At 43.9% G+C, this 26,934-nt stretch overlaps 1 protein-coding gene across 1 annotated transcript in view; it reads right to left on the reverse strand.

Annotated features, from left to right (window-relative positions):
- LOC127652138 (short transient receptor potential channel 5-like) overlaps nt 1–26,934 on the reverse strand; it is a 96,315-nt gene that overhangs the window by 1,009 nt on the left and 68,372 nt on the right. The window contains exons 6-10 of the mRNA XM_052138198.1: nt 26,190–26,512; nt 11,484–11,679; nt 7,769–7,978; nt 5,008–5,049; nt 4,707–4,796 (exon numbers count right to left, since the gene is read on the reverse strand). Coding sequence (XP_051994158.1) covers nt 4,707–4,796; nt 5,008–5,049; nt 7,769–7,978; nt 11,484–11,679; nt 26,190–26,512 — 861 coding nt within the window. The remainder of the gene's footprint in view (nt 1–4,706; nt 4,797–5,007; nt 5,050–7,768; nt 7,979–11,483; nt 11,680–26,189; nt 26,513–26,934) is intronic.

Below are 26,934 nucleotides of genomic sequence, written 5' to 3' on the forward strand. Positions count from 1 at the left end.
AGCTCATTAACAGGTCTTTTTGGAGTTTGGAGTTTATTTTAAGTAGATTCTATGTAAACTAAGCATTTACACAAATTCAGCAATTTTGGTGCACACATACATGATTTCCTATTTTATTATGATGACATGATTTGCATGTTATTTATCCTGCTCTCTAGATATTAGCCGCTAAAACAAAACAAATCAATCAACCACTAACCACGAATTACTAATGTTATAAGGACTTGATGGACTACATATACTATATTTAATTATAAACATGCTATATATGGTATATTTTATAGACTCAAATGTGGGTTTATTTACAAAAGACTGTGCCTGATTTGACTCATTAAAATGTCTTTCAGGTCCAAAATCAACAGACTGACATCAGGGGCAGATTATGAACGGCAAGGGCTCAAAAGTCCAATTATCTTTTAAAGTTGAGATCTACGCAATACATTTTTATGCCTTTTAATGCCTTTCCCCCTTCTGTCACTCACTTGACGTGTGTCGATGTAGTGACACTACGGGTCGCTCTTGAGAGCCCCGAAGACCTCTATTCTTTTGAGAAAAGTCCAATGAGAATTTCCATGCCACTCCCCTGGACATACAGGTATAAAAGGAGAAGGAATGCACACTCTCATTCAGATTTCTTTCTTCGGAGCTGAGCAGTTGTTCTATCAGCGAGCTGAATACTACTGCTGTTCCATTCACCACTTAAGAATAGTATGCTGTTGGATGTATGGCGCATTTCCAGTGGCTTTCTCTCCTTCTGCACAAAGAGTATAGATTTCGCCCCTGGGTGCTTCAACAGCGCTAAAAGTTTGTAAATTCCTTCTAAAGAGTATATTTTCTCTGTTAGAGCACACATATTGACGTTGAACATCTGTTTAAAGAAGCATCTTTATAAAGATACTTTCCGTCTTTGTGTGATTCCTGGATGAGCTCGTTTTCTCTTTGCCTCTGATGGCCATGGGCGCAGCTTAATGTGTCTGGGCAGCGATTACACTGAGGCAGCGTTTGTGGATGGTTCATGTTCTCATTGCGAGAATATGATCGACTGGTGCTGGAGGCGAGTTGGGGAGTTCAATAAGCGCGGTCTCGCTGGGTAATTCCACGTGGACCTCCTGTTCTCCAGCACGCTCGTATGCTCCCATCCGGTTCCGAATTGAGACCAGCTTGACGTCTCTTTTGGGGCCTGCGAGCAGGACGAGTCTTCATTGGAGAGCGCACTGGCAATGTTGGACACTGAGGACTCGACTGGGCTGCCACCTTTGGGTCTGCCTGCCCAGTCTGAGGCAGACACAGAGCTGACTGCCATGCTTGCCTGGGCCGCCGTGAGTATCGGGTTGGACTGGAGCCATCCACCCTCCCCTGAATGCTTGCGGCTTGATGATTGGTTTGGGTTGGGGTTTGTCTCCCGGTTCCATTCTTCCTGGATGTGCAATAAGAACTGACGAGATCATGAAGGGCACCTTTCACAGCCCAAAAAAAGACTTCCGGGTTCGTCCACTCCCACTACCCTCGACGGAGGGGTGGTCCACTGGTACACAGAGGTCCCTCAGGATGATAAGGCGGTTGCGATGCGCCTGTGCCTGCAAAATGCTGCCACCCGGTGGGATTGTCCGGCGCACCCCTCCAGAGCCTGTAGGACTATGTTGTCTCTGGCGACCAAAGCCTACAGTGCCGCTGGACAGGCCGCCTCCGCCTTGCATGCCATGGCCCTCTTGCAGTTACACAAGGCCAAGGCACTAAAAGAACTGCACGAGGGTAGTCCTGATCCAGATGTGCTGCAGGAGCTGCGCTCTGCGACCGACCTTGCCCTCCGGGTGACGAAGGTCATGGCGCGAATACTCAGGCAGGCGATGTCCACCTTGGTGGTCCAGGAGTGCCACCAGTGGCTAAATCTGATCGAGATGAGGAACACCGACAAAGCACGCTTTCTCAATGCGCCCATATCCCAGACTGGACTTTTCGCCGACACTGTTGAGGACTTCGTCTAGAAGTTCTTGTCAGAGAAGAAGCAGACAGAGGCAATACAGCACATCTTGCCCTGGCATGGCTCAAGATCCCACACCCGTCTGCTCGCCGAGGGCGACCCCCCCTGCGGCGGCGAAATCCAGAGCCCAGCTCTCAGCCCCAGCGTAGAGCCCCCCCTAAGGAAGCTGAAGCCCCCCTGTCTCACAAGCCGACACGAGCACCCGGAAGGCTCCTAAGACGGATGACCCAGGGAGCGAGACGTCCACTACGGAGCTGGTGTCCAGACCACTCCATCCCCCAGTGGAGGGCTGGAAGGTAAATATTTTGTTTCCATGACTTTATTGTTCGCCCCAAATTGTAAAAAAAAAAGAGTGGTTTCCTCACTCCTTGGGTCACATAATAGATATTCACGACTGCCACTGTCACAGCGACCAGACACCAAGCACTTGCAGCCAGGGCCCGCGAACGTGGTCCCTCCGCCTTCGAGTGCCGGCTGCGCCATGCCTACGGCCAACCAGTTGTGATGAGTCTCGAGGATGACCCGAGATTTCCTCCTCCTCAGTCCCTAACCTGCCCTATGCCGGATTTGCAGAGCAAGGTAAGTGCTTCGAGGTTCCCCTCAGCATAGCCACCTTGGGGCTCCTCCCCTCTGCGAGGCAGCACCTCCAGGCACGTCAGATGTAATCATCCCTTTAGTGCCCCGTTAAGGGAAGTGGGTGTCCGCATACTCAGAGTTGCTGTGTGTTCACAGGGCCCTCACTCTCCTCACAACAGCACCTCCCTGGCAGATTCACCTGAGGAAAGACCTTCTTTCTCAGGGACGGGGCACCAGCTGGCATCCGCGCCCAGACCTCTGGAACCTCCACATCTGGCCCTTGGATGGTAAGTGGAAGACCTAAATGGCCTGCCACCAGCAGTGGTAGACATGATCACTCAGGCCAGAGCTCCCTCTACGAGGCAGCTTTATACCCTGAAGTGGTGCTTTTTCATGATTTGGTGTTCTTCCCGAGCCGAAGACCCCATCTATGCGCAGTCGGGTCAGTGCTTTCCTTCCTGCAGGAGAGGCTGGATGGGCGGCTGTCCCCACCTTGAAGGTAAATGTAGACGCTATAGTGGCTCACCATGACGCAGTGGATGGTAAGTCCCTAGGGAAGCAGGTTCCTCAGAGGTGCCTGGAGGCTGAATCCTCCCTGGTCCTTCGGGGAGCCCCCTTTGAGCCACTAGAGTCAGTCGAGCTGAAATCCCTCTCCTTGAAGATGGCCTGCCTGATTGCGCACACCTCCATCAAGAGGGTTGGGGACATGCAACTTTCTGTCAGCAACACTTATCTGGTGTTAGGTCCGGCAGATTCTCATGTGATCCTGAGACCCCGGCCGGGCTATGTGCCCAAGGTTCACACGACCCCCTTCAGGGATCAGGTGGTGAGCCTGTAAGCACTTCCCCGGGAGGAGGCAGACCCAAACCCTGTCATTGCTGTGTCCGGTGCGTGCCTTTGGCACCTACTTGGATTGCACGCAGAGATTTAAACAATCTGAGCAGCTGCTTCAGCGGACAGCGGAAAGGGAACACTGTCTCCAAACAGAGGCTTGCCCACTGGATCATGGATGCCATTGCTCTAGCATGCCAGGCCCAGGCCATGCTCACCACTTTGGGAATACGAGTACACTGTACTAGGATTGTGGCATCCTCATGGGCAATGACACTTCTCTAGCAGACATCTGCATAGCAGTGGGCTGGGCAACACCCAATACCTATGTGAGATTTTACAATCTCTGGGTTGTGCCGGTTTCGTCCTGTATTTTGTGAGGTACGAACAGGTACAATTTGGTAATACGGAACAACTGGTAGGGTGTATCGCTTGCATATAGTGCCTTTCCCCTCCCCTGAGGCGAAAGTGTGTGCTTTTACCCCCAGTTGAGTTCACAAAGTCGTGGACCCTGAATGTCCTTCCTCCCTTGCCCTGGGGCTCGCGCATTCAGTGGAGGAGTTTGTAGCCAGAACCACTATGGGTTCGAATATGCCCTGTACTGGGATAGGTGCTCCACAGGTGACGATTACTCAGGTAACCCCCAGTGATGTATTTTCAGCGGTACGGTCTCCCTGTCGGCAGACCCGCGTCTCCCTTCCCGGCCGCTGTGTTTGTAGAGCTCCTTCCCTTTGAGGCAGGACCTACTACTGTGCCCCTTCCATGTGCGCTTGGTGATGGCACGGCCTGATTCCATGCTAGTTACGTCGCTTCCACTCCTCACAGCAGCTTGCTTACACCTGCATCAGCAGTTCACGTAACACGGTTCAGCTGTTGTAACATTTTTCTATAGGGACCCCTAGTGTCACTACATTGACACAACTTTGAGTGAGTGACAGATGGGGGAAAGTCTTGATTACTGTCGTAACCTCCGTTCCGTGATGGAGGGAAAGTCATGTATCAAATATGATATGCACAGTGTTATAGGGTTAAAGAGTGGCTCAAAAAATTGTAATTAGAAACAGGAAGGCAAAAGGGTACTTTATTAGGGTTGGGGTCCCTCATAGTCACAGGGCCTTGTTGAGGGGCCTTGAATAAGCTGTGGGGTCCACATTTAAGTTTTTCTAAAAATGTGTTTTCAAATTGTTGGGCCACGAAATGGAAGATAATGAGAATTACAGTAAATACCTAGTCCCCATTACTTTCTGAAAAGACTGGAGCCTCATACAAGTGATTGTGTGCATAATACATGGATTAGAATACATAGTTTCAGAAGTACCTTGAAGTTCTCCTCCGTCAGCCCTTCGTTGGTCTTAGCGCTGCGGATCATGGATGCCACATACCTTTTTACTAGACTACGAATCACCTCCTAGGAGGTGGGGAGGAGAAAGAGAGAGAAGGCAAACAGTAATATAATAATTTTTATTTGGAAATGTGCACCTGGATCTTTGGTGTGACAGAGCAAAGAAGGAGAGAACAGGAAAACAAAGCCAGAGGCACAGCAATGTAATGAAATTACATGCACATTGTCTATATTCTCGCATATGTGTGTAATTGTAGCCCTTATTCTGCAGTCATACCTGATAATGCTGATTCTGTATTAGCCTGTCAGCATGCTTTTCCTAAAAGGAGAAACAAATATTCAAAGTGTAATTATGCAGAAACTGATCTCATTAACTAACTGAGTAAATACCACAATTAATTATTTGTTAATTATCAATTTAAATTCAATTATGTTGGTATTTCCAGGTCTAATCTCTGTTGGGAGTGATTAGTAGAACAATACTAGACCACGTACTGTATGTTGGGCTTTTCTCTCCAGAACAAACTTGAGTTAACATACTTTTAGCATACAGTTGGAACGGTTGGAATGCCTACAGTGGTGTACAGTATTTTTGATACTTAAGCCACACTTAAAAATGTCTGAATTGCATTAGAAAACAAAATATAAAATAATGTTAAATAACATAAATGTTTTGGACCATTTCTTAGCCATTTATGCAATTACTTTAAAACAGTTTTTTATTATTATTATTTGAAACATTATTTATATTCTATTTGGGGCCACTGTACATAATGAGTAGAGGCAGATGTCCTCATACACTCTTGAAAGAAATAATCCGCTTGATCACGTGCAAGATACTTACACCTGATAATAGAATAAATAACTAATATCATGGAAATTAGGGCTCATTTGGGTTTCTATCAACATAATAGTCCCACCACATCAACAGCGAGTGACGCAATCAAATTTTGATGCAAATTCACATGTGTAATTAGCTTTTTACATCCTGTGTAGCTTGTACACACAGCAAGAGCACACCGCACTTTCAATATCATATATCATAAAGTTTAACCTTATAGTTTATCTGTCTGTATAACGGTTGATTTTAAATTCTTTAAACAATTTGTACTTTTTTTTTCCATAAACAAGATTTTAGGATCAAATATATATCAATGTATGATCTAAAGTGCATTTGCTGTGACTGACCACCCTTTCTCTTATCTCCTTTTTTATTCACCTTTAGATTAAACAGATTTAATTCAAATGTCCAGCATTGTGACAAATTAACTTAATAAAAAAATTAGCAAAATGCTGATTAAAATGTTTTAAATGGAGTGTGCATCTCATCCACAGTGATGACTACTTTAAATATTACAATTCCTGAACTTTAAGCATAATGGCACTTACTATAGAATATTTCTTTTCCCTTTCTATGTCTGTTTCTGTATTTCTTCTGCACTAAGTTGCTTTGGTTAAAAGCATCTGCTAAATAAATGTTATATTATTATTATAACCCCAATTCCAAAAAAGTAGGGACAATATGCAAAATGCTTATAAAAACAAAATATGTGATTTGTAATTTCTATTTACACTGTGCTATCTTGAAATCACTACAATATATTATAAATATGTGTTACTCTAAAACCCAATAAAATATCAAAATGTCTAATTTAACTCAATCTTTGAAATATAAATAAATATATATATATATTTTTTAAATCTCAAGTGTTTAATTACTGCACCACTAGCCACTGCACAGAATTGCAAAAATAAACGTTTGTTTTCCAACAGCTTCCTCAATAGGTCCAATCAGATAGTTCCGCCACAAAGCTTAAATCTATACACACTTCAGCTTTAAGTAAACAACATTTTAATGTTACGATTTATTCTTTTGTGTTTTACAGTAAATTCATCCTTGTAGACTGTGGGAGGGTGGGGGTGGCATTTTTATACTGGGGCTCATATGATTCTAGTTACATCACTGCAAGTGAATGAAGTGATTGTTATTTACAGTTTTTTTATTATTGTTCTGATATTGCAGTATGAGCTGAAAGACCTTTAGTATTCTTATCAGATGCTGCTGGATAGCATATCTCATCTTAGTGCTACATGTAGGCAGCTTTATATAATGATCAAGGTTTGATCCCAACACAGCATTGCCTGCAAACATGTGGGAGAATTTTGAGTGTCTGTGTGTGTGTGTGTGAATGACAGAAAGAGAGAGAGAGAGAGTGTGTACAGGTACGTAGGTAATGTAGAGAGATTGTGTTTGAAACTGAGAGGATGAAGGGAATCCTGGGTGTTTCAGGGGGGTTGCAATGGCAAAACAGGAGGGGAGATTAAACTCCAGACAGACTCGGGCCATCTTACACCTCATTACATCATCAAAGGAGAAACAGAAACTTGTTGCACAAAGGAATCTTCCTGTGTATAAGTTTAATTAATTCATATGAAATTCCACTCCACAGATTCAATTAAAATGAAATCACTTGGGCCACTTTAAATGAAGGTAGTGGCTCTGGAAAAAAAATTAAAGTGGGGGGAGTGGGCTTGTTGTGATGTCACTGGATTCATCTCATGAATATTAATTATGTCTTACTTGACCATCCAATCGTGTAATCTATGATGGTCTCAGTCAATCTTTTTTGTGGTTTCAGATCTTTGGCCCCCATAACCTAATTTTGACCCCTGAGTTGAACCTGGCAGTTCATATGCTAGATTTTTAAGCTTACCGCTTTGTTAATGTCAATGTTTTTTATATTCCTTTTTTCACTCATAAATACCTGAAGGTAATACATGTTGATAGAAGTCTAAATACAATTACTGTATCCCACCAAGAGTCAAAAACCCAACTGTTCAAAAACAATAAAAATGTAAATGAGCTGTTTAAGCATTCTGTATGGTGTCACTTTGCTGTTAGTCAGTGTAATGCATGATCTGTTTCGCAATGAACCAGCTGGATTGTTCTTAAAGTGTAATTTAAACCAGAACCACTTGATAAGATTCCAATGATAGTGCAGTGAGTATGTTTAAATTGATTCAGGATTTCTCTTTACCGTAAACTCCTTCAGATTGTCGTGTTTGAGGGGGTCTTCAGGCGGAGCAGACTCTGACCGGCAGAGCCACTCATGTACCCATCGGCACAGGTGCCAGAATGATTTTGGACTGGGTATAACGTTGAATGGTGGTGGGAGTGTCCCCCCCTCATCAAAGTAACTCATCCACAGCTTTGTCCGAGCAAACTTCCACTCAATATCAGCATGGTCCTAAGGCACAGTGACACGTAGAGAAAATGCATACTCGCATAAATGAGAACTACTGTAAACAACAATCTCAACAGAAATTGCTCACATTAAACCAATGCATCCAGAATTTACCATAAGAGCTGCATAATCAAAGTTGAATACTTCAAATAACTGTGTATTATCTTTTAAAAACTTTTGAATGAGAATTTATGATGATGTATTTATGGTCACATTTAGGCCTGAAACATACTCTATGCAAGTATGTGAACATAAACACTTTTAGATACGCAGGAGAAATTTCATGCAACATTGTTTCAAAATGTGTCAGAATGCAATTCATCATGCAATATACTGTAAGTGTTGCAATTTCACAGTTGCCACAAGGGGAGCTACCATGGGGAATATTGCATAAACTGTCTTTCTGTTTTCTCTTTCAAGTTTTGCTACTTTAATGGCGGCGCAACAGTTTCGTAAATTGAATAATAACACATCCAGTTTAATGCCGCAGACATTTAAAGGTCACTCTATTGGCCCATTTAATTACGAGATTTGTTATCGCCCTAGTAATGCAATACATGTTAAAGTTGAAGTGTGTAATTTCTGCGCCACAAACGTCATTATTTACTTCTGAAGCAATAAGTGATTGTGATTGACTTTATGTGATGAACCAAATTAAATGCAAGTCATTATTCATTCTTTAATCAAATAATTAATAAAGTACAAAAGCAAATATGGTGACTACGTTAACACTAACACAAACATCAGACCTCGTTGGTTCTCACATTGTTCTCACATTGGTTCAACCACAAAACGAACAGCTATTGTCATAGGCTGTTCGGCCAGATAATGTCAGCACCAAAGCTTTCAAAACAACAGCAGCTTAAAACAAAACTAGATTGCTCTCATCATAACAAAAGCTATTCAATAGCGCCACCTACACTGAACCTTGTTACGTGATCTGCTGATGCCGATGCGGCAAGCTGTAGCATGCCAAAGAGGCATGAGCATCAGATTGCACGTAACCCTCCCCAACGCCCCACTAAGACGTCATATTGTTTTTATTAGGTTCCCGGCATCCGACCAAGGATTCCCTTGAGGGGTGGGGACAAGCGACGTGGCAAGCATGGGAGTAGGCCGCACCAGCCACGGCCTTTTTCTCTCTATGTTTCTCCTCATAGTGTGTTAGATGCGGCTGGGGCCCTTTAATGCTTAAACACACATCGGGGGAGGCGTTATTTTCCAACTCCTATTCTTTCAGGGGGAAAGACCCCGCAGAGACCTCATCCTGCCCAGGCTGGGGGGAGGTTAATGTGGCGAATACGTCACATGGGAAGATTCGCGGTGGTAGATCCAACCTAGCAAGGGAGGAGTTGCTACAAACACAGCTAACTCCATGCCGAGAAAAGAGATGCTCTGAACCGGGGAGAGCTTGCTCTTTTCCCAGCTGACCTGAAGCCCTAGACGGCTGAGGTACCTGAGCACCTGGTCCCTGTGGGCGCACAGTGCCTCTCGAAAGTGAGCTAAGATCAGCCAGTCTTCGAGGTAGTTGAGTATGCGATGCCCACTTCCCTTAGCGGGGCAAGGGTGTCCTCTTCGACCTTCATGAAGACGTGAGGGGACAGGGACAAGCCGAAAGGGAGGACTTTGTACCGGTATGCTCGGCCCTCAAACACAAAATCGAGACGTGAAAATACTCTTCCTTCAGGTCTACCACTGCGAATCTATCTTGATACGGACACATGTTAGAATGTGTTTTTGCATGAGCATCTTGAACGGGAGTTTGTGCAGATACTGGTTGAGAACTCACTGGTTAAAAATTGGCCTCAACCCACTTCCTTTTTTGGGTACGATGAAGTAGGGGCTGTAGAAACCATTCTCCATCTCTGCTGGAGGGACAGGCTCTATCGCATCCTTTTGTAAAAGGGCAGCAATTTCCACGTGCAGGGTGCTGGCTTTTTTGCCGTGCACTGAGGTGGGGCGGATGCCGCTGAAAAGGGGCGGATGCCTGGCAAACTGAATTGCTTAGCAATGGTCCTGGCCAACCAGCGCGATGGGTTGGAAAGCACAAGCCTCGTATCTGAGCTCTGCATGAGGGGCACTAAACGGATGATAATTTTTGACATACCCGGTGGGGCTTCGCAGCGGTGGGGAGTAGGTTGTGTTGCGTCGGGAGGCAAAGTTGCGACCTTAGGCATGTGTGCTGAGAAAGAACTCAAGGCACTTACCTTGCTCAGCGTACCCGGTAAGGAGCGGGTTAGTGACTGAGGAGGAGGTCCTAGTGAGGCGTCCTCTGGACCTGTCAGAACCGGCCAGCCGGGGTTGTGAACACTATACAGATGTGGATGTGAAGGTTTTAACTACCAGATTGCCACATCGCCTGTAAGATTCTGTTGCCGTAGCTTCTCCAGTGCAGCGGCAAAGTCATCATCCAGCTCCATGGCACCAACAGAGACATCAGACTAGCCGTGAGGCGAGCCGGTCTCACGTCGAGCCCGGACGGAAGCAATCGAGTGTGCCGGGGGTGGGTGGTTCGTGTGGATTTACCCGGTGAAACCACGCCCACTGAACTCCCCAAATCGTCTCCATCGCCAGCCGGGTCATCCTCAATCCCGTAGGAAGAAGGAGCAACACGGTGGCAGCTGGAGTGGCATTTTCTTTAAGAAGGAAAAGCCGCGACTGCAACGATGCCATGATCAGGTTCTCGCAATGAGTACATAAACCATCCACAAACGCTGCCTCGGTGTGAACGCAACCCAGACACACAAGGCAGCGCCTATGGCCATCAGAAGCAGAGAGATATCTGCCGCATGCAGGAACAACGCAAAGGCGGAAGGGCATCTTGATAAAGACGCGTCTTTAAAAAGACATTCAACGCCAATGCGTTAACTCTTTTAGAGAAAATAGAACCCTTTTAGAGGAGTTGTTTGCTCTTTTAGAAGACTGTCGAAGTGCCCAGGGGCGTGAACTGCACTGGCATGCAGAGGAGGGAGAAAGCTGCTGGAAATGTGCAGTAGATCCAACAGGCAAGCTCTCTTTTAGAGGTGAGAGGAACAGAAGTGATTTCTCAGCTCGCTGAACACACACAACCGCTCGGCTCCGAAGAAAGAATCTGATTGAACAGATGCGCGATCCCCGCCTTTTATACCCGTATGTCTGGGGTCGCCAATTTGGAATTGGTCTTTTCATAGTCAGAGGTATCTGAGGCTCTCGAAAGAAGCCCCTTGTGTCACTACAATCGACACAACTTTGAGTGAGTGACAGAAGGGGAACTTACAGAGTGCATGAGTCATATCAATTGTATTTAATGTGGTTTATGGCGTTGTTTTTTGTCCTATTTTGAGCTTGACAGACCAGAGTCACTATTTACATGCATAAACCTTGTGAAAAAGAAAGTGATACGGGATTGTAGCAGCATAAGGTTGGGTAAATTATGACAGGATTTTCATTTTTTGGTGAACTACTCATTTCACATACTTGTGTAAAGTTTGTTTCTGGCTTTAGGTTTACTGAGATGTGCAGGACTCACAGCAATGAGCTGGTAAGAGTTGTTCATCATGGCGATGAGCATGTTCAGCAGAACAACCAGCGAGATGACATTGTAGGTACCGAACATGGTGGCACCGACAAACTCTGTGAACTCGTGCCGAGCCTTTACATTGGTTACATACAGATTCAGGAGGCCGAATATTGACCAGAAAAGAGACTGAAGAGTCTCAAATAACCTGAGAGACAGAAACATCAAGAAAGAGAATGCAAGAGAGAGAGAGAGAGAGGAACAGTTGTAAAATTAAATCAGAATGTTGTGTAAAAACATTACAGACATATTTTAGGATGCAGATCAGATAAGTCTCTAGGGGTAAACAGTTCATAAACAAAGAATGAGAAATAAATCAATAAAAACATTTTTAAAAAGAGAATATGAAAGAATATGTGTAGGGCAATTGTAAAGGGGCATACAGGTACAGGCATACGTGACCCTACATTTCTTCAATCCAAAATGTGAATTAAAAGGTTAGAAAAATTGTTTTATTAATCCTGACAGCTTGACTAACTAGTACCATATAAAAGGGAAAACTATAAATTCATATTAATAAATGGTAAGCAATAGTTTTATTACTTTGGGGTGGGCATTTATTTGAGATAAAGAAAAATTTAATATTACAATATAAGTATTTTAATGGTACTATAGCAATGGTTTAATGGTTTCTTTATACTAAAGATGGCAGGTACATGTGTAGCTGTAGAAAATATTGCTCTTGCTCCATGGACTAGACGTATGCCAGAAGAAATGGAAAAGAATAGGGAAACAGACAGACGATCAATCAGCGTTCAAATCCATTTTGTGGTCGTTTTGGTTTATAATACTTTTCTGTGACTTGAATCCGGGAATGAAATATTGTTTTCGCACTGTTATATTCATTCCACTGCGGTGCGATTTAGAAACTCTGAATTAATCTTCCCCACTATGCCAGTTCTAAAATGTATTTAAAGATTAATGAATCTCACAAATTGATGGTTTGCACACACAGAAACATGCACATATGACACCAGCCTTTCGCTGCTTTGTAAATAACCTGCCAAAAGTTATCAAATTGTATAGCATCAAAAGTTTTAGGAGGCAATGTCTGGCTGGCTCTAAGATCCAAACTTTGTGCATCTACGCGCTCCCTTAGGGTGAAAGGAAGTGTGATTTTTTTTTTCCCTGGCATTAAATAGTCAACAGCATCAGCTTTTATCAAAGTCTTGGCAGAAATAAATACACAGTTTCCTGAAAATAGGAAAACAGAGTTACACCAGGACAAAAAAGGGCACAGAAGTGAGCATCACCTAAGGTAGCAGGTATTAGATGAACTGCATTTGGTTGCTAAGGGAGGAACTTCAGGGGCACAAACATACAATGAAACAAACAGCATGACTATTGGGAGTAGGCTGACAATGTAATGTGCTGCGTCTGGGAATCCAGTGACAGAAAAAAAAAAGGTTTATGTTCTGTTTGTCACAGACTTGTAAAATCTAACTGCCTTTAATTCCCAACAGCACATGCACTGATACATCATCGAGCTGTAAATAGTGGCATTAATTTTTAACATGTGTGACAGATTTGTGTGAATCTCATGAAGAAATGTCTGGGTCATATTTCACCCCAAAATCAAAAGCAGAAAAAAGTTTGCAAAAATGCAAAGCAAAATGTTTTCCATTAGTGCACATTTTTTTCCAATACTGTGTACATTTTTCCCCCAAATTCTAAATTATCGAATTACAAAATAAATTGCATTGTCCACTGTAATGAGAAAAATGTTTGTTCCCCTTCTGTCACTCACTCAACGTTGTGTCGATTGTAGTGACCCAAGGGGTCTCTTCTGAGAGCCTTGCGTACCTCTGAACTTAAGAAAAGGCCAATGTCAAATTGGCAGACAGAATTTGCATGTCCTGCCCCCAGACATACGGGTATAAAGGGGAGTGATCAAGCATCTGTCAGACAGATTTTTTCTTTGGAGCCGAGCGGTTGTGTGATCAGCGAGCTGTGTGTCCCGACCGCTTCACCAAACTCTGCAAGAGATCTTCTGTTGGATCTGACGGTGCATTCCTGTGCAGACTCTGCCCCTGGGCGCTTCAACAGTGCTTCTCTCCTAGAGTTTGATTTCTCTGAAAGAGTTTATTCTCCTCTAAAATAATTTATTTCTGGTAAAAGAGCAACATACACAAGCGAGCGTTGAATGTCCTTTTCAGGACGCGTCTTTTTAAAGATGTCCTTCCACCGCTGTGTAGTTCCTGGATGTGATCGGTATCTCTCCAAATCCAACAGTCATAGACGCTGCCTCGTGTGCCTGGGTAGCAATCACACTGAGGCAGCGTTTGTGGATGGTTCATGTTCTTACTGCGAGAACATGACTATGGCAACGTTGCGGTCACGGCTTTCGTTTCTCAACGCGAACGCCACTCCAGCCACCCCCCGCGTTGCTCTTCTTCCCACGGGATTGCGGATGACCCGGTTGGCGATGGAGGCGATTTGGGGATAGCAGCGGGCTCTGTTTCACCGGGCACAGCCCCACGAAACACCTGCCCCCCCACATGCTCGTTTGGTTCCATCTGCGCTCGGGACGACGGCGGTTCGCTTCACGGCCAGTTTTCCTCCTCCCTGGAGCCAGGTTTGGATGACGACATCTCCGCTGCATCGGTGAGCGTTCAGGTGTCTGACGCTGAATAGATGACCGGACTCCCATTCTCGGGCTAGCCCGCCCAGTCAGAGATGGCCGACATGCTTTCCCAGGCCGCTGTGAGTGTTGGGCTGGACTGGAACCCTCCATCCTCCCCCCAACCCTTGTGGCTTGACGACTGGAGACAAAGCCCGCTTTCTCAATGCCCCCGTATCCCAGTCGACGACGGCGGTGAAGAAACAGATGGACACCATCTTTCACATCATGCTGCGCTGTCGCAGTGCAGGCCATCTCCCGTCAGCTCGCCGTGGGCGTCCCCCTGCCAATAAACCACCGGCAGCTCCGCCTCAACCTGTGCCCAGCTCTCAGCCCCAGCGTCAAGCGCCCCGCAGGCGGTGTACGCCCCCCGTCTCCAGGACCTCCAGCACGTTGGAGGGCCAGGAGGAGAATCCTCAGTTCTCCCTTTTTCTTTCACGCACACCCTTTGGACTGCGGTACCCAAATTGTCAATAAAAGAGCAATTTCCTCACTTCCTGGGTCATCAGACCGGTTCGCAGCGTTCTCACGGCACCAAAACTTTGCAGTCCTGGCTCCCCGGATGCGGCCATCTCACCTCCACTGCCCAGCCCCGGCAGGCCAGCGATGACGAGTCTTGAAGATGTCCTTACAGGACCTCCTCCTCTGTCTATATCCCACCCCCTGCCGGGTGTGTGGAGCAAGGTATGTGCTTTGAATGTTTTCTCATCACCCAAGCCTCGGGATGCACTTTTGCCTCCCGACGCACTATTACCTGCTCCCCCCTGCTGCAAGGCCCTACCCGGTACATCCAAAACAATCGTCCCGTTAGTGCCCCTCGCACGGAGCTTAGACGCATGGCTTGCACTTCCCAGCCCATCGCGATGGCTGGCCAGGACCATCCGACTCGGATACGCGATTCCATTCGCCAAGCACCTGCCTTGTTTCAGCGGTATTCGCTCCACGCCAATGCACGGTGAAAACACCAGCACTTTATGACCAGAGATTGCAATTCCATTACTCAAGGATGCGATAGAGCCTGTCCCTCCAGCCAAGATGAAGGGTTTCTACAGCCCTTACTTCATTGTAACCAAAAAAGGCGGTGGGTTGCGGCTAATCTTGGACTTGCGAGTTCTCAACCAGACTTTACACAGACTCCCGTAAAAATGTTCACACAGAGGCGAATTCTAACCTGCATTCGGCATCAAGATTGGTTTGCGGCGGTAGACCCGAAGGATGCGTACTTCCACATCTCCATTCTGCCTCAACACCGACCCTTTTTACGGTTTGCGTTTGACAGCCAGGAGTATCAGTACAAGGTCCTCCCCTTCGGCCTGTCCCTGTCCCCTCGTGTCTTCACCAAGGTCGCAGAGGCAGCCCTTGCCCCGCTATGGGAAGTGGGCATCCGCATACTCAATTACCTCGACAACTGACTCATCCTAGAACACTCTTGAGAGTTACTATGCGCCCACAGGGACAAGGTGCTCGCCCACCTCAGCCGTTTAGGGCTTCAGGTCAACTGGGAAAAAAGAAAGCTCTCTCCGGTTCAGAGCATCTCTTTTCTCAGTTTGGAGTTAGACTCAGTCTCAATGTAAGCACACCTCACAACCAAACATGCACTGTTAGTACTCACGTGCCTCGCTCTCTTCAAGCCAGGCGCAGCGGTTCCTCTCAAATGGTTCCAGAGGCTCCTGGGCCATATGGCATATCGCGCAGCTCAGGTTGAGGCATATGAGACCGCTCCAGCACTTGGCTTCAGACTTGAGTCCCCAGATGGGCATGGTTGCACATACCTTGTTAATCACCCCTTCCTGCCATCAGACTTTCAACCAGACGCCTCTCAACTGGGTTGGGGTGCCGTATGCTACGGGCACACAACCGCTGGCTCCTGGATGGGGCACCGCCTACGTTGGCACATCAACTGCCTCGAGTTGTTGGCTGTACTCCTTGCCCTGTGGATTCGGGGCAAGCACGTCTTGATCCGTTCAGACAGCAGCACCGCGGTAGCGTACATAAATCGGCATGGCGGCGTACGCTCCTGTCACATGTCACAACTCGCCGGTCATCTCCTACTTTGGAGTCATCCGTGAATCAGGTCGCTGCTCGCCACTCACATCCCAGGTGAACGCAATGCGATGGCAGACGCGCTGTCGTGACAGGTCTCGCTCAGCGGAGAGTGGAGGGTCCACCCCCAAGTGGTCTATCTGATCTGGGACCATTTCGGCAGGGTACAGATAGATCTCTTTGCCTCCCAAGACAACTCCCACTGTCCGCTCTGGTACTCCATAATGGAGGCCCCTCTCGGCACAGATGCGTTAGCACACAGCTGGCCCCGGGGCTGCGCTAGTACGCATTTCCCCCAGTGAGCCTTCTTGCACTGGTGCCGTGCAAGGTCAGGGAGGACGAGGAACAGGTCTCCTTAGTGGGTCCTTATTGGCCCACCCAGACCTGGTTCTCGGATCTCACGCTCCTCGTGACAGCTCCTCCCTGGAAAATTCCCCTGAGGAAGGACCTTCTTTCTCAGGGATGGGGCACCCTCTGGCACCCATGCCCAGACCTCTGGAATCTCCATGTCTGGTCCCTGAACGGGACTCTGAAGACTTAAGCAGTCTACCACCTGCAGTAGTAAACACAATCAACCAAGCCAGAGCTCCCTCTATCAGGCAGATTTATGCCCTCTTGAAGGTGTATGTCGCTGCTATCGCAGCCCACCTCAACGCAGTAGACGGCAAGTCCCTTGGTAGCATGACTTGATTATCAGGTTCCTTAGAGGCGCCAGGAGGTTGAACCCTTCCCGGCCAAGCCTGTTTCCCTCCTGGGATCTCTCATTGGTCCTCTCATGCCTTCAGAGACCCCCCTTCAATTCAGTCGAGCTCAAAGCCCTCTCCTTGATGACGGCCCTACCGATCGCGCTCGCTTCCATCAAGAGGGTTGGGGTTCTCTGTCAGTGACACTTGCCTGGAGTTCGGTCCGGCAGATGCTCACGTCATCCTAAGACCGCGACCGGGCTATGTGCCCAAGGTTCCTACGACCCCTTTCAGGGACCAGGTCATGAACATGCAAGTGCTGCACCGAGAGGAGGCAGACCCAGCCTCTTCATTGCTGTGTCCGGTATGTGCTTTGCTTATCTATGTGGACCGCACGCAGGGCTACAGATGTTCTGAGCAGCTTTTTGTCTCCTTTGGTGGACGGTGGAAAGGGAACGCTGTCTCCAAACAGAGGTTATCTCATTGGGTTGTTGATGCTATTTCCCTAGCCTATCACACCCAGTCCGTGCCCAACCTCCCCACCCCCCCTGCGGGTTCGAGCACACTGAAAAGGCTGCGGCTGGCCGGCTTGCTCCCATGCAAGTCATGTTGCCTGTTTCTGTACGGGTACTGGTATATGACACCTTTTATTGAGGGCGTTGGGGTGGGTTACGTGCTGCCGACCTAGCTGCTTCTAGCACGCAACAGCTTGCTTGCACCTGGATAAGCAGTTACGTAACACGGGTTAGTGCATGCCGTTTTGAAGTGGGACCCCTTGCGTCACTACAATCGAAACAACGTCGAGAGAGTGACAGAAGGGGAAGTTCATGGTTACTTTTTAACCCCCATTCCCCGATGGAAGGAACGAGACGTTGTGTTCCCCTTGCCACGTCACTATCCCTACCACTGTAATGCGGCGTAACCTTATTCACGGCTCATCAGTGCAAAAACCTGTCTGACAGACGCTCGCCTGCTCCCATTTATCCTCATATGTCTGGGGGTGGGACATGCAAATTCTGTCTGCCAATTTGACATTGGCCTTTTCTCAAGTTTAGAGGAACGCTCTCAGAAGAGACCCCTTGTGTCACTACAATCGACACAACGTCTCGTTCCTTCCATCGGGGAACGGAGGTTACAACAGTAACCATGACATTTCTCACTGCTGTAATACAGTATTATAGCTTGCATAAAGAAAAATTAAGCCTGTTTTTAAGGACATCAAGATTTTCTGCATTGTGATTTTTTTCAAGATAATTAAGCACCATTTCCAACAAAATTCTCATTACCGTAATGCTGAACAAATAAAAAAATTATAATAAAATATATAAATGATTTATATATATATATATATATATATATATATATATATATATATATGCAAAAATGTAATGAGAAATAAAATAGGTTTTTATTACTGTACAGTTATGATATTCATCCTCTTCAGACACTATAATTGTTTAAATTAAAATCTGCATAGATTTATTTCAGAACAATAAAAGTACTACAATTTAAAGACATTTAAGCAAATTTTCCCCAAAATTCTCAATAATAATAAAAAAAATCTTACAATTGTAACTTGTAGATGTATTTTACCATACAAATTTTCTTTGCATTGCAATAATTAGATTTGCAGTGTTTTAAACATAATTTTTATTAATTTTTTTAGTACTCAGAATTGGGGGAAAGAGGGGGAAATGTGCTTAATTGTCAGGAAATAATGCCACAATGCAATTAATTTTAATAGTCCTAAAACTCTCTTGATGCAAAATGCTTATTTTATTTTACTGTTTCACTGGATGTTTTTTGTTTCTGGCACCATTCTGAGTAAACTCTAGAGACTGTTGTACACGAAAATCCCAGGAGAGCAGTTACAGAAATGCTCAAACCAGCACATCTGGCACCAATGCACGGGACACCCGCACCAAAACATTTTGGAATGGTGACATTTGTGCAATCAGTTTTCTATCGCTCATTTGCATGTCACATCAATGATATCATGTCACCATGTGGGACTGTGGGTCAATTAACATTGTTGGAGTGGGTGCCCTGATTCTAGTTTTTTTGTGAGCTAGGCAGGCTATACATGGGAAGTTCTCCCACTCAGAAGTAATAGATGGGGAGGGGGGTGGGGGTAGTTCAGGTCTAACCACTGGAAGCCCGAGGTAGGGGGAGCAGGGGAATCTATCAAATAGCGCACCGCTAACTTTGTACAGTACTACTGAAAATAAGTCACACTACAATTCATTCATAATACTGTGAATATATAGTTTCACAGACATATTGTTGCATTTTTTTCTGGTTTGTGTGAAATCGTTAAGAATAATATAAAACCAGACGGTCTGCACACCCCCAAGGTTAATTGGTTTAGTCTTGATTGGTTGACAGTGGTTATATTGATGCTCGAGAGCCAAATCAACACAAATGGATAAGAAAAGTTCTAAGCCATCAGATGCCCAGTTTAGGAAGAATCGGGTTCTCTTCTTTATAAGTGTGTTATTCTATTTATGTCTTTGTGTGATATAGGATTTGTACAATTTCGTTTTATTTGTGTGTTTTTTGTTAGCAATAGGGTAATAGTGTAATAATTTGATTCTTTTTATTTTTATCTATACTACAATTTGTTTCTATTTGTCTTTGTTACTTCTTCTTTTTGATATTTATGAGTCTTAGTTTTGTATATATTTTGATATGTATATAGTTGTAAATGTTTTGATAATTTGTGTTGTTTCAAATGTCTGAATAAAAATGAGTTAGTGCAAAATGGAACTGTGGGGGCGGGGTTCGCCCACGGCTCCATACAAGCTAGAACCGCCACTGCCCCATTCTAATGGTTGGTGTGAACATTAACTGAATCTCATTACCCATATCTGCATGATTTTATACATTGCACTGCTGCTGCACAATTAGCTGATTGGATAATCGCATGAATAAGTAGGTGTTCTGTGTTTTTAATGAAGTGAGTGGGTATATATATATATATATATATATATATATATATATATATATATATATATATTTATATTTATAATTAATCACACTGAATTAACGCGTTAATTCAGTGCGATTAATTTTACAAAAAATAACGTGTTAAATGTACGCAATTAATCGCAATGCCCCCTGACCGTAATAAGGAAGATTCCTGAGAAATGCAAGCTTGTAGTACCACCTGTTTACTCCAGAGGGCAGTAAGTGAAATTTCAGCTGTATGAGCAACATGCAGTTTATAGAGTGAAGAAAACATTTCAGTAGGCAGAACAACACAAACATGCTTTACGTTCTTGCATTCAAAACACTTGAAGGAGTGCAAATCCGAACTAAGGGATCACAAGATGTGTTTAAAGATTGAGTATTAAACTATATTTAACATGACACAGTCACCTAAAGATTGTATGTTTATAGCGAGATGCTACACAAGCATGTCTGACGCAGGTGAAAATTGATGGGCTCTTAAACAAGTCCTCATAATAAATCTCCAGCTGATTGACAAATTAAATTGTGAAATGGATTGCTGTGAACTGTATTCCAATGAATGACTTATGATCAATAATATGGTAGTGAACAATTCATTGTATTCTAAAGCTGCTTTTTGTATTGTCTTATCAATGACTAACTCTTCTGCCACAAGAATGAAATGCATTATAAATATCTGAATATCTTTTATTATATATATATATATATATATATATATATATATATATATATATATATATATATATATATATATATATATATATATATATATATATATACAAAGTTATCTTTAAATATATATATAAAAAAAAAAATATATATATATATATATATATATATATATATATATATATATAATTATTTCAACATAATATATTTATTTATAGTTATATAAGGGGCTTTCAGAAAATATTTGTATATGCGATTAATTAATCGGGACACCATGTAATTAATTTGATTAAATATTTTAATCGATTGACAGCCCTAATATATTTATACACATATGTGACATGGGGGCACGGTCATGTGTCGGTCTGCGGGAGAGAGAGAGCGGTAAGGCTTGTCACCTGGTTCATAATTAACCCTAATACCTGTCTCTCCTTATAGTGATGCAGAGGGAGACATAAAAGGCACCCCAAGTGCCCAAAGAGAGAGAGAGACCCGCAAGCACAACAGCTACGAGAGAGAGAGCGAGAGAGAGAGAGAGAGAGAATGACATGGAGCTTCTCAGTGTTTATGTTTGTGTGTTTTCCGTTCAGTTTATTATTAAAACTATTATTTATATTGTCAAGCCGGTTATCGCCTCCTCCTTTCCCTTAACCGGGAGGTGGGATGCCCGTCACGGAGTCCTCGACACTGCCGTCCATCCAGGGGAGTGCTGCTGCCATCCGCCGGGGTGCTGCCATCCGCCCAAACGCGGGGAACATACGCCATCCGCAAGGTGTGTGGGGACTGGCTCCCCGACCGCCTGGAGTGATGGAGCCGCTACCAGGGGCGGATGAGTGCCCTGCCGTCCCCCAGAAACTCAGAGGGGTTGAGAGGACCGCCGTCCGCAAGGGGTGGAGGCAGCCACTCCACCCCGACCACATGGAGCGGTAGGGCCGCTGCCAGGGGTGGAGGAGTGTCCCCACGAGTCACCGGGAACGCGGAGGGATGTTCTGTCCGCAGGGGGTCTTAGGTCTGACTCCGTTCCGCCCGGGGAGGAGTGGCTGCCGTCTGCCTGAGAGGGTGGGGGAGTGATCGAGGACCACGTGACTGTACATCAGAGAACCAGCTTGACAATATAAATAATAGTTTTAATAATAAACTGAACGGAAAACACACAAACATAAACACGGAGCAGCTCTATGTCATTCTCTCTCATAGCTGTTGTGCTTGTGGGTCACTCTCTATCTCGGACGCTCGGCGTGCCTTTTATGTCTCCCTCTGCATCACTATAACGAGAGACAGGTGTTAGGGTTAATTGAACCAGGTGACAAGCCTTACCGCTCTCTCTCTCTTGCAGACCGACACATGACCACGTTCCCATGCCACAACACAGTATTGTGCAAAAATGTTAGGCACATAATATGTTTCAGAAAAACATTTGTCTTAAGATGGTTATTTATATATTCAACATTAGTGTGTCAGTAGGATATATATATATATATATATATATATATATATATATATATATTAGACTCACAATCATTCCTTTTGCAAATATATTAGAACAGAAAATAAGAACAGGGAACCCTGCAACAGATGGCATGACCCCAACAGAGCCCCCACTGAATATCGAGTTAGTCTGGGATTACATGATGGAAGAAATGGAGACAGCCTAAATAGTTGGAATAACTGTGGCGAATTCTCCAAGATGCTTGGAAAATCCTTTCTGCAACAACCAAGTAAAACTGTGTCCAGGTGTACCTATGGTAGTTGGTAGAGATGCACCGATCGACCGGCCAGGGACCGGAATTAGCCGATTTTCCGCATGCACCGGCCGGTCAGCCTCACGTCTCACCGATTCCAAGCCGGTCCGTTTTGTTGCCAGCGGCGCAGGCAATAACGTCAGAGCCGCATGTAAACATGTCATTGGCGTGGGAGATCTTCACTGTGTGAGTGAAGAATACATCAAGTTTGAAATGTGTAATAATTGTAAGGCCAAAGTAAACCGTGGGGGAACCACCACAGTAACTTTCGGATCAACAAATCTAATTAGAAATTTATAACACCATCACCCATTTTAAAAAAGTGAAAGCGGCTAAAGCTAGCCAGAGCTCAGAGCCAGCCACAAGTCAGCAGCCTCTCCTATCATTCCTTGGTATGAGCAGCGAAAATACCAAAGCAATTACGATGAAAATGATGGAATTCATGGCCCTGGATGACCAGCTGATCTCCATAGTCGAGGACAGAGGGTTCAGAAATCTGATACATTTCCTCGATACAGAGTAGGAGGTACTTTCCGACGTTGCGTTGCCCGAGTTGTTTAATCTCATGTCATGTAACACACCTGTTATCTGTCAACATTTGGGTACACAAATCCGGGAGAGGGGAAAGGGGTGCTCGATGGCAGAGGCAGGCTGAATACATACAAATTGTGCCGTTGTGATTTAATGTAATTTTTCCCACCGTGTCCGATATTAAAATCAGTACGACACACATTGCAAAAGGCGTGGGCATTGTCGATATGGCTTCGGGATATGAAATTCAATTCTTCCATCCAGCTGTTGTTAAATGTACATGTATATTTAGTTTTTTTCACCGGAGCACCAGCTGAGTCTTCTCCTCCCCTCTACCAGTGAAGCTTGAGTTAACATCCCGCGTCTACTGCCTGCGCAGATATCAACAGCGCAGATGGGTTGTAGGTTGCCAGATTGTAGTCATAAATGATTTGTAATGTGTATGATGTGTTGATTGTGTGAGTAGGATGGGTTTCATTCAAGATCTGGCAACTGGACCACCTTGGAATAATATATTGATGTGATTATTCATATAACGTGGTTTGGGCCATACAAATTACGGGAGTTTTTTTGGGAGAAATAACAAAGCGGAGACTCCGGAAAAGCGGGAGTGTTGACAGGTATGCAAGCCGTTCCCGAAGCAGTGCTCAGTTTTACAACTGATATTTGGACATCTAACGTAAGTTGAGCGTATTGGACACTTCAGTTTTTCAGATCTTTGGAATTGTTTTGTTAGATGAGTAATAAAGAGTAAAAGGTCCATTTATAAAAATTGTGGAAAATGACATTTGTTATATAAAGCAACTTATTTGCAGTTAATTGTTATTTCTACCTCGATCCAGTCACAGAGCACTTTATTTTGAGAGTTGTTTAATTGAGAGAAGTAACTTAATCCTGTAACTTAGTGCAGTTTGGGGGAAATTGTAATGTTTAATAATTTATTTTATTATGAAAATAAAATGTTGCATTGAAAAAAGGTAGATTTTGTTTGTATATGTGATCAATAATAGTTCTTAGAAAGAAAATCGGAATCGGAAAACATCGGCAGGTCACACTTCGAAATCGGCCAAGAAAATTGCAATCGGTGCATCTCTAATAGTTGGTGCTGTTTTGAAGGTAAAGGTGGTCACACTAAATATTGATTTAGCTTGTTTTAAATTTACTGCACATTGTATGACATTAATTGATACATGAAAACATCCACACTATGCAACAGAAGTGCCTAAAACATTTGCATAGTACTGTATATATATATATATATATATATATATATATATATATATATATATATGTGTGTGTGTGTGTGTGTGTGTGTGTGTATGTCTGTATATGGGTACAATTTCTGGCAAGTTTTTGTGAGATTCAATCAGCATGGACAGCACCTTAACGACATCTCTGTTCGTGTTGTGGAGCTCTAATAGAGGCTCATGGGTTTTGCCTCAAGCTCCTCACTGACTCATCAGAGACATTGACACAACAACTGGCAGCCCACTACAGCCAACTTCACAAACAAGTCTGCATCCTGTTCAGTTGCAGCTGACATTTGGCATTTACAGCTGAAAGGCCAAAAATAATATAGAGAAGAGATTAATAAGTTTTCAGTGTAATGGTGTGTGTATGGTCACTGTCATCAAAAGTGTCTTCTCTCACTGGAGCGAATTCTCTAAACAGTTGTGACACTAATGTGTACTGTACTTCAGGCAAAAACCTGGATTGTAGTCACCAACCACCAGCAATCCAATTCATCCAGGCGCTTCAATATAGCGGCATATTTAAATTATGTCATTGCCAATCTTTTCAGTGCAATCACGTCTGCTTTCTATGTAAATTAGGCTTATTATAAATTGCACCTTTTTATTTTTACAAAACAGTTTTGTCACTAAGATTGAAGTGCTGCATTATGCTGCAGAGCTGCTTCAGTGCTGATTGTGCCTGATAAACTGTATATGCGTGCTGTTAGTGAATAAGACAGGTTTTTGTGAACCACTGTCAAAAGTGGCGCAACTATTATGTGAATTCTCCCCTTGGTGCTCTCTGCATTCTGTATCTAACGTCACGATATCGTTGCCTACGGAAAGCAGGTGGGGCACACAATTTTATTAAAAGAGATGTTTGTGTACATTTTCTATTGAACAAGGCAGCAATAGATGATCAAAAGGATGTTAAAATAATGGGGAAGAACGCTAACTGGATATTTAATGTGCAATGCATTTCAAAGAGCCGAATCAGGTTTTTTGGTTCACAGTAGTGGTGCAAAGCTGTACAGTTGAATCCTCCACAACCTTGCACTTAGAACAAATCCACAAGATTTGGAATTGTGTCGTGCAAAATTGCGTTAATTGATTTTCATAATTCCTTCACTAAAATGTGTGCTAAAACAACACAGACAGAACAAGCTATAAAAAGAAAAAAATATAAAATAAAAAACAACAACAACAATAAAATAAAGATTAAAAATAAATAAATAAAAAAAGAAACACAACACTATCAGTCAGTTATAACACAATTAATTCTTAATGAATTCCCCTTTGGTCTTTTCAAATGAGTACAAGCCTCATGGAATGTCAAGGCGCTTTAATATGTGAAGGGGATTATCAGAGACTGAACCTCAGAAAATCACCGCAGGAAGCTTGAAGAAGATATGCTTCAGAAGGATCTGGGTTGAGGAATTTCGAAAAGCCACATGCAGCTCATACAATGCAGCTGCAGGCAAATTTGTAATGCTGATGGAAATGCAGCAAAAACTCCCTAGACATTTGAACAACATGTTGAGGTTTTTTATGTTTCAGGTGTTTACATTTCACAGAACAGCTGCAAATGTTTTCTCTAATAGGCATAGCACAGATTTTCTCTCTCATTAATATTCATTAAGGGGGTTTTTGAACCAGCATTATTGCACAGTGTTGGATGTTTATGAGATTATCAATGTGCAATTGATGAACAAACCACTGGAAAAGCAGGATGTCTGATTGAATAATCAAAAGCACCATCAGTTCTGCCCAATCATCACTTACTGGGGCAGACCTGGAGCTGCAGACCTGAGGAAGCTACTTTCAAGCTGTAATTTAAAGTAGTTCAACTGCAGTCAAGCTACCCATTTGAAAAATTATTTAGCTATACTAATAGCTACTTATAAGAAATTCACAAGTTCACTGGTTCATATAGTCTTGGAGCGCATTAACGTTTAGAACGCATTAACAGAGGGGCACAGGCACAGAAATGGGACTGCAATTTGTTACTCATATCTCGTATAGCTACTACTTTAAAAACAGCTGAACTGTTAGTAGCATCTCTACCTGTAGTTAATTACTAAAAGACTAGAAGATAAACAAAAGGAAAGGATGGCAGAGGGACAGAAAAGGAAACATGAAATGCTGGGCAGGTTGTAAAATAAACTCACGTAGAGAATGCATTGTTCTGTTTCTCGCAACGGATCCCCTTGCAGTGGTTGGGTTCGTCTGCAGCCTCGGTCTCATAGTAAAAGTAAAGCTGGTTGAGTCCATTTGCGAAGGCCAACAGCACCAGACAATAGATGAAGAGGAACTTGAGAATATCGAGCAGCATGCGGCCCAGAGAAATCTGCAGAGGACCCAGGTGAGAGTTTGCCGTGAAGAGGGAGATGAGCCGCAGCGAGCTAAAGATGTTAGCGATGGCAAACAAAGCCTCTGCGATCAGCGTAGGATGCCACATCTCCCATTCCTCCCGAGGACGGGAGCTGTTATACTGTGAAAAGTTCAAGAACAACTTTTAAAAGGAGGGGACGTCTGTGCTTGTAAAGAGTAAAAATGCATTCTCTGTGCTGCCGCAAGGGAACAAAATGTCTGTGCAAAAAAAAAAGGTTTAATATCGACTGTGCTCGATTCACAAACATGAACGAATTGGCATTAAATACTGTGCTACTACTGCCTATGCTGTGCTGACAGTAATTTAATTTTAAAAAGTATATTTTTATATAGCAGCAGTTTTTTTTATTATTATTATTATAATAATAATAATAATAATAACAGTGCACATATCCAGACACATCATGTGCATTTTTGGCATTTCAAAGAGCTGATTCAGCTGCCTTGATCATCACATTTGTAGAGTGATGGTGTACAGTCCCAGCAACTTGTGGTTGTCATGGAAGTCTACTGCATCCTCCA

This window comes from Xyrauchen texanus, chromosome 11 (assembly GCF_025860055.1).
Source record: "Xyrauchen texanus isolate HMW12.3.18 chromosome 11, RBS_HiC_50CHRs, whole genome shotgun sequence".
In the NCBI taxonomy this organism is placed as follows: Eukaryota; Metazoa; Chordata; class Actinopteri; order Cypriniformes; family Catostomidae; genus Xyrauchen; species Xyrauchen texanus.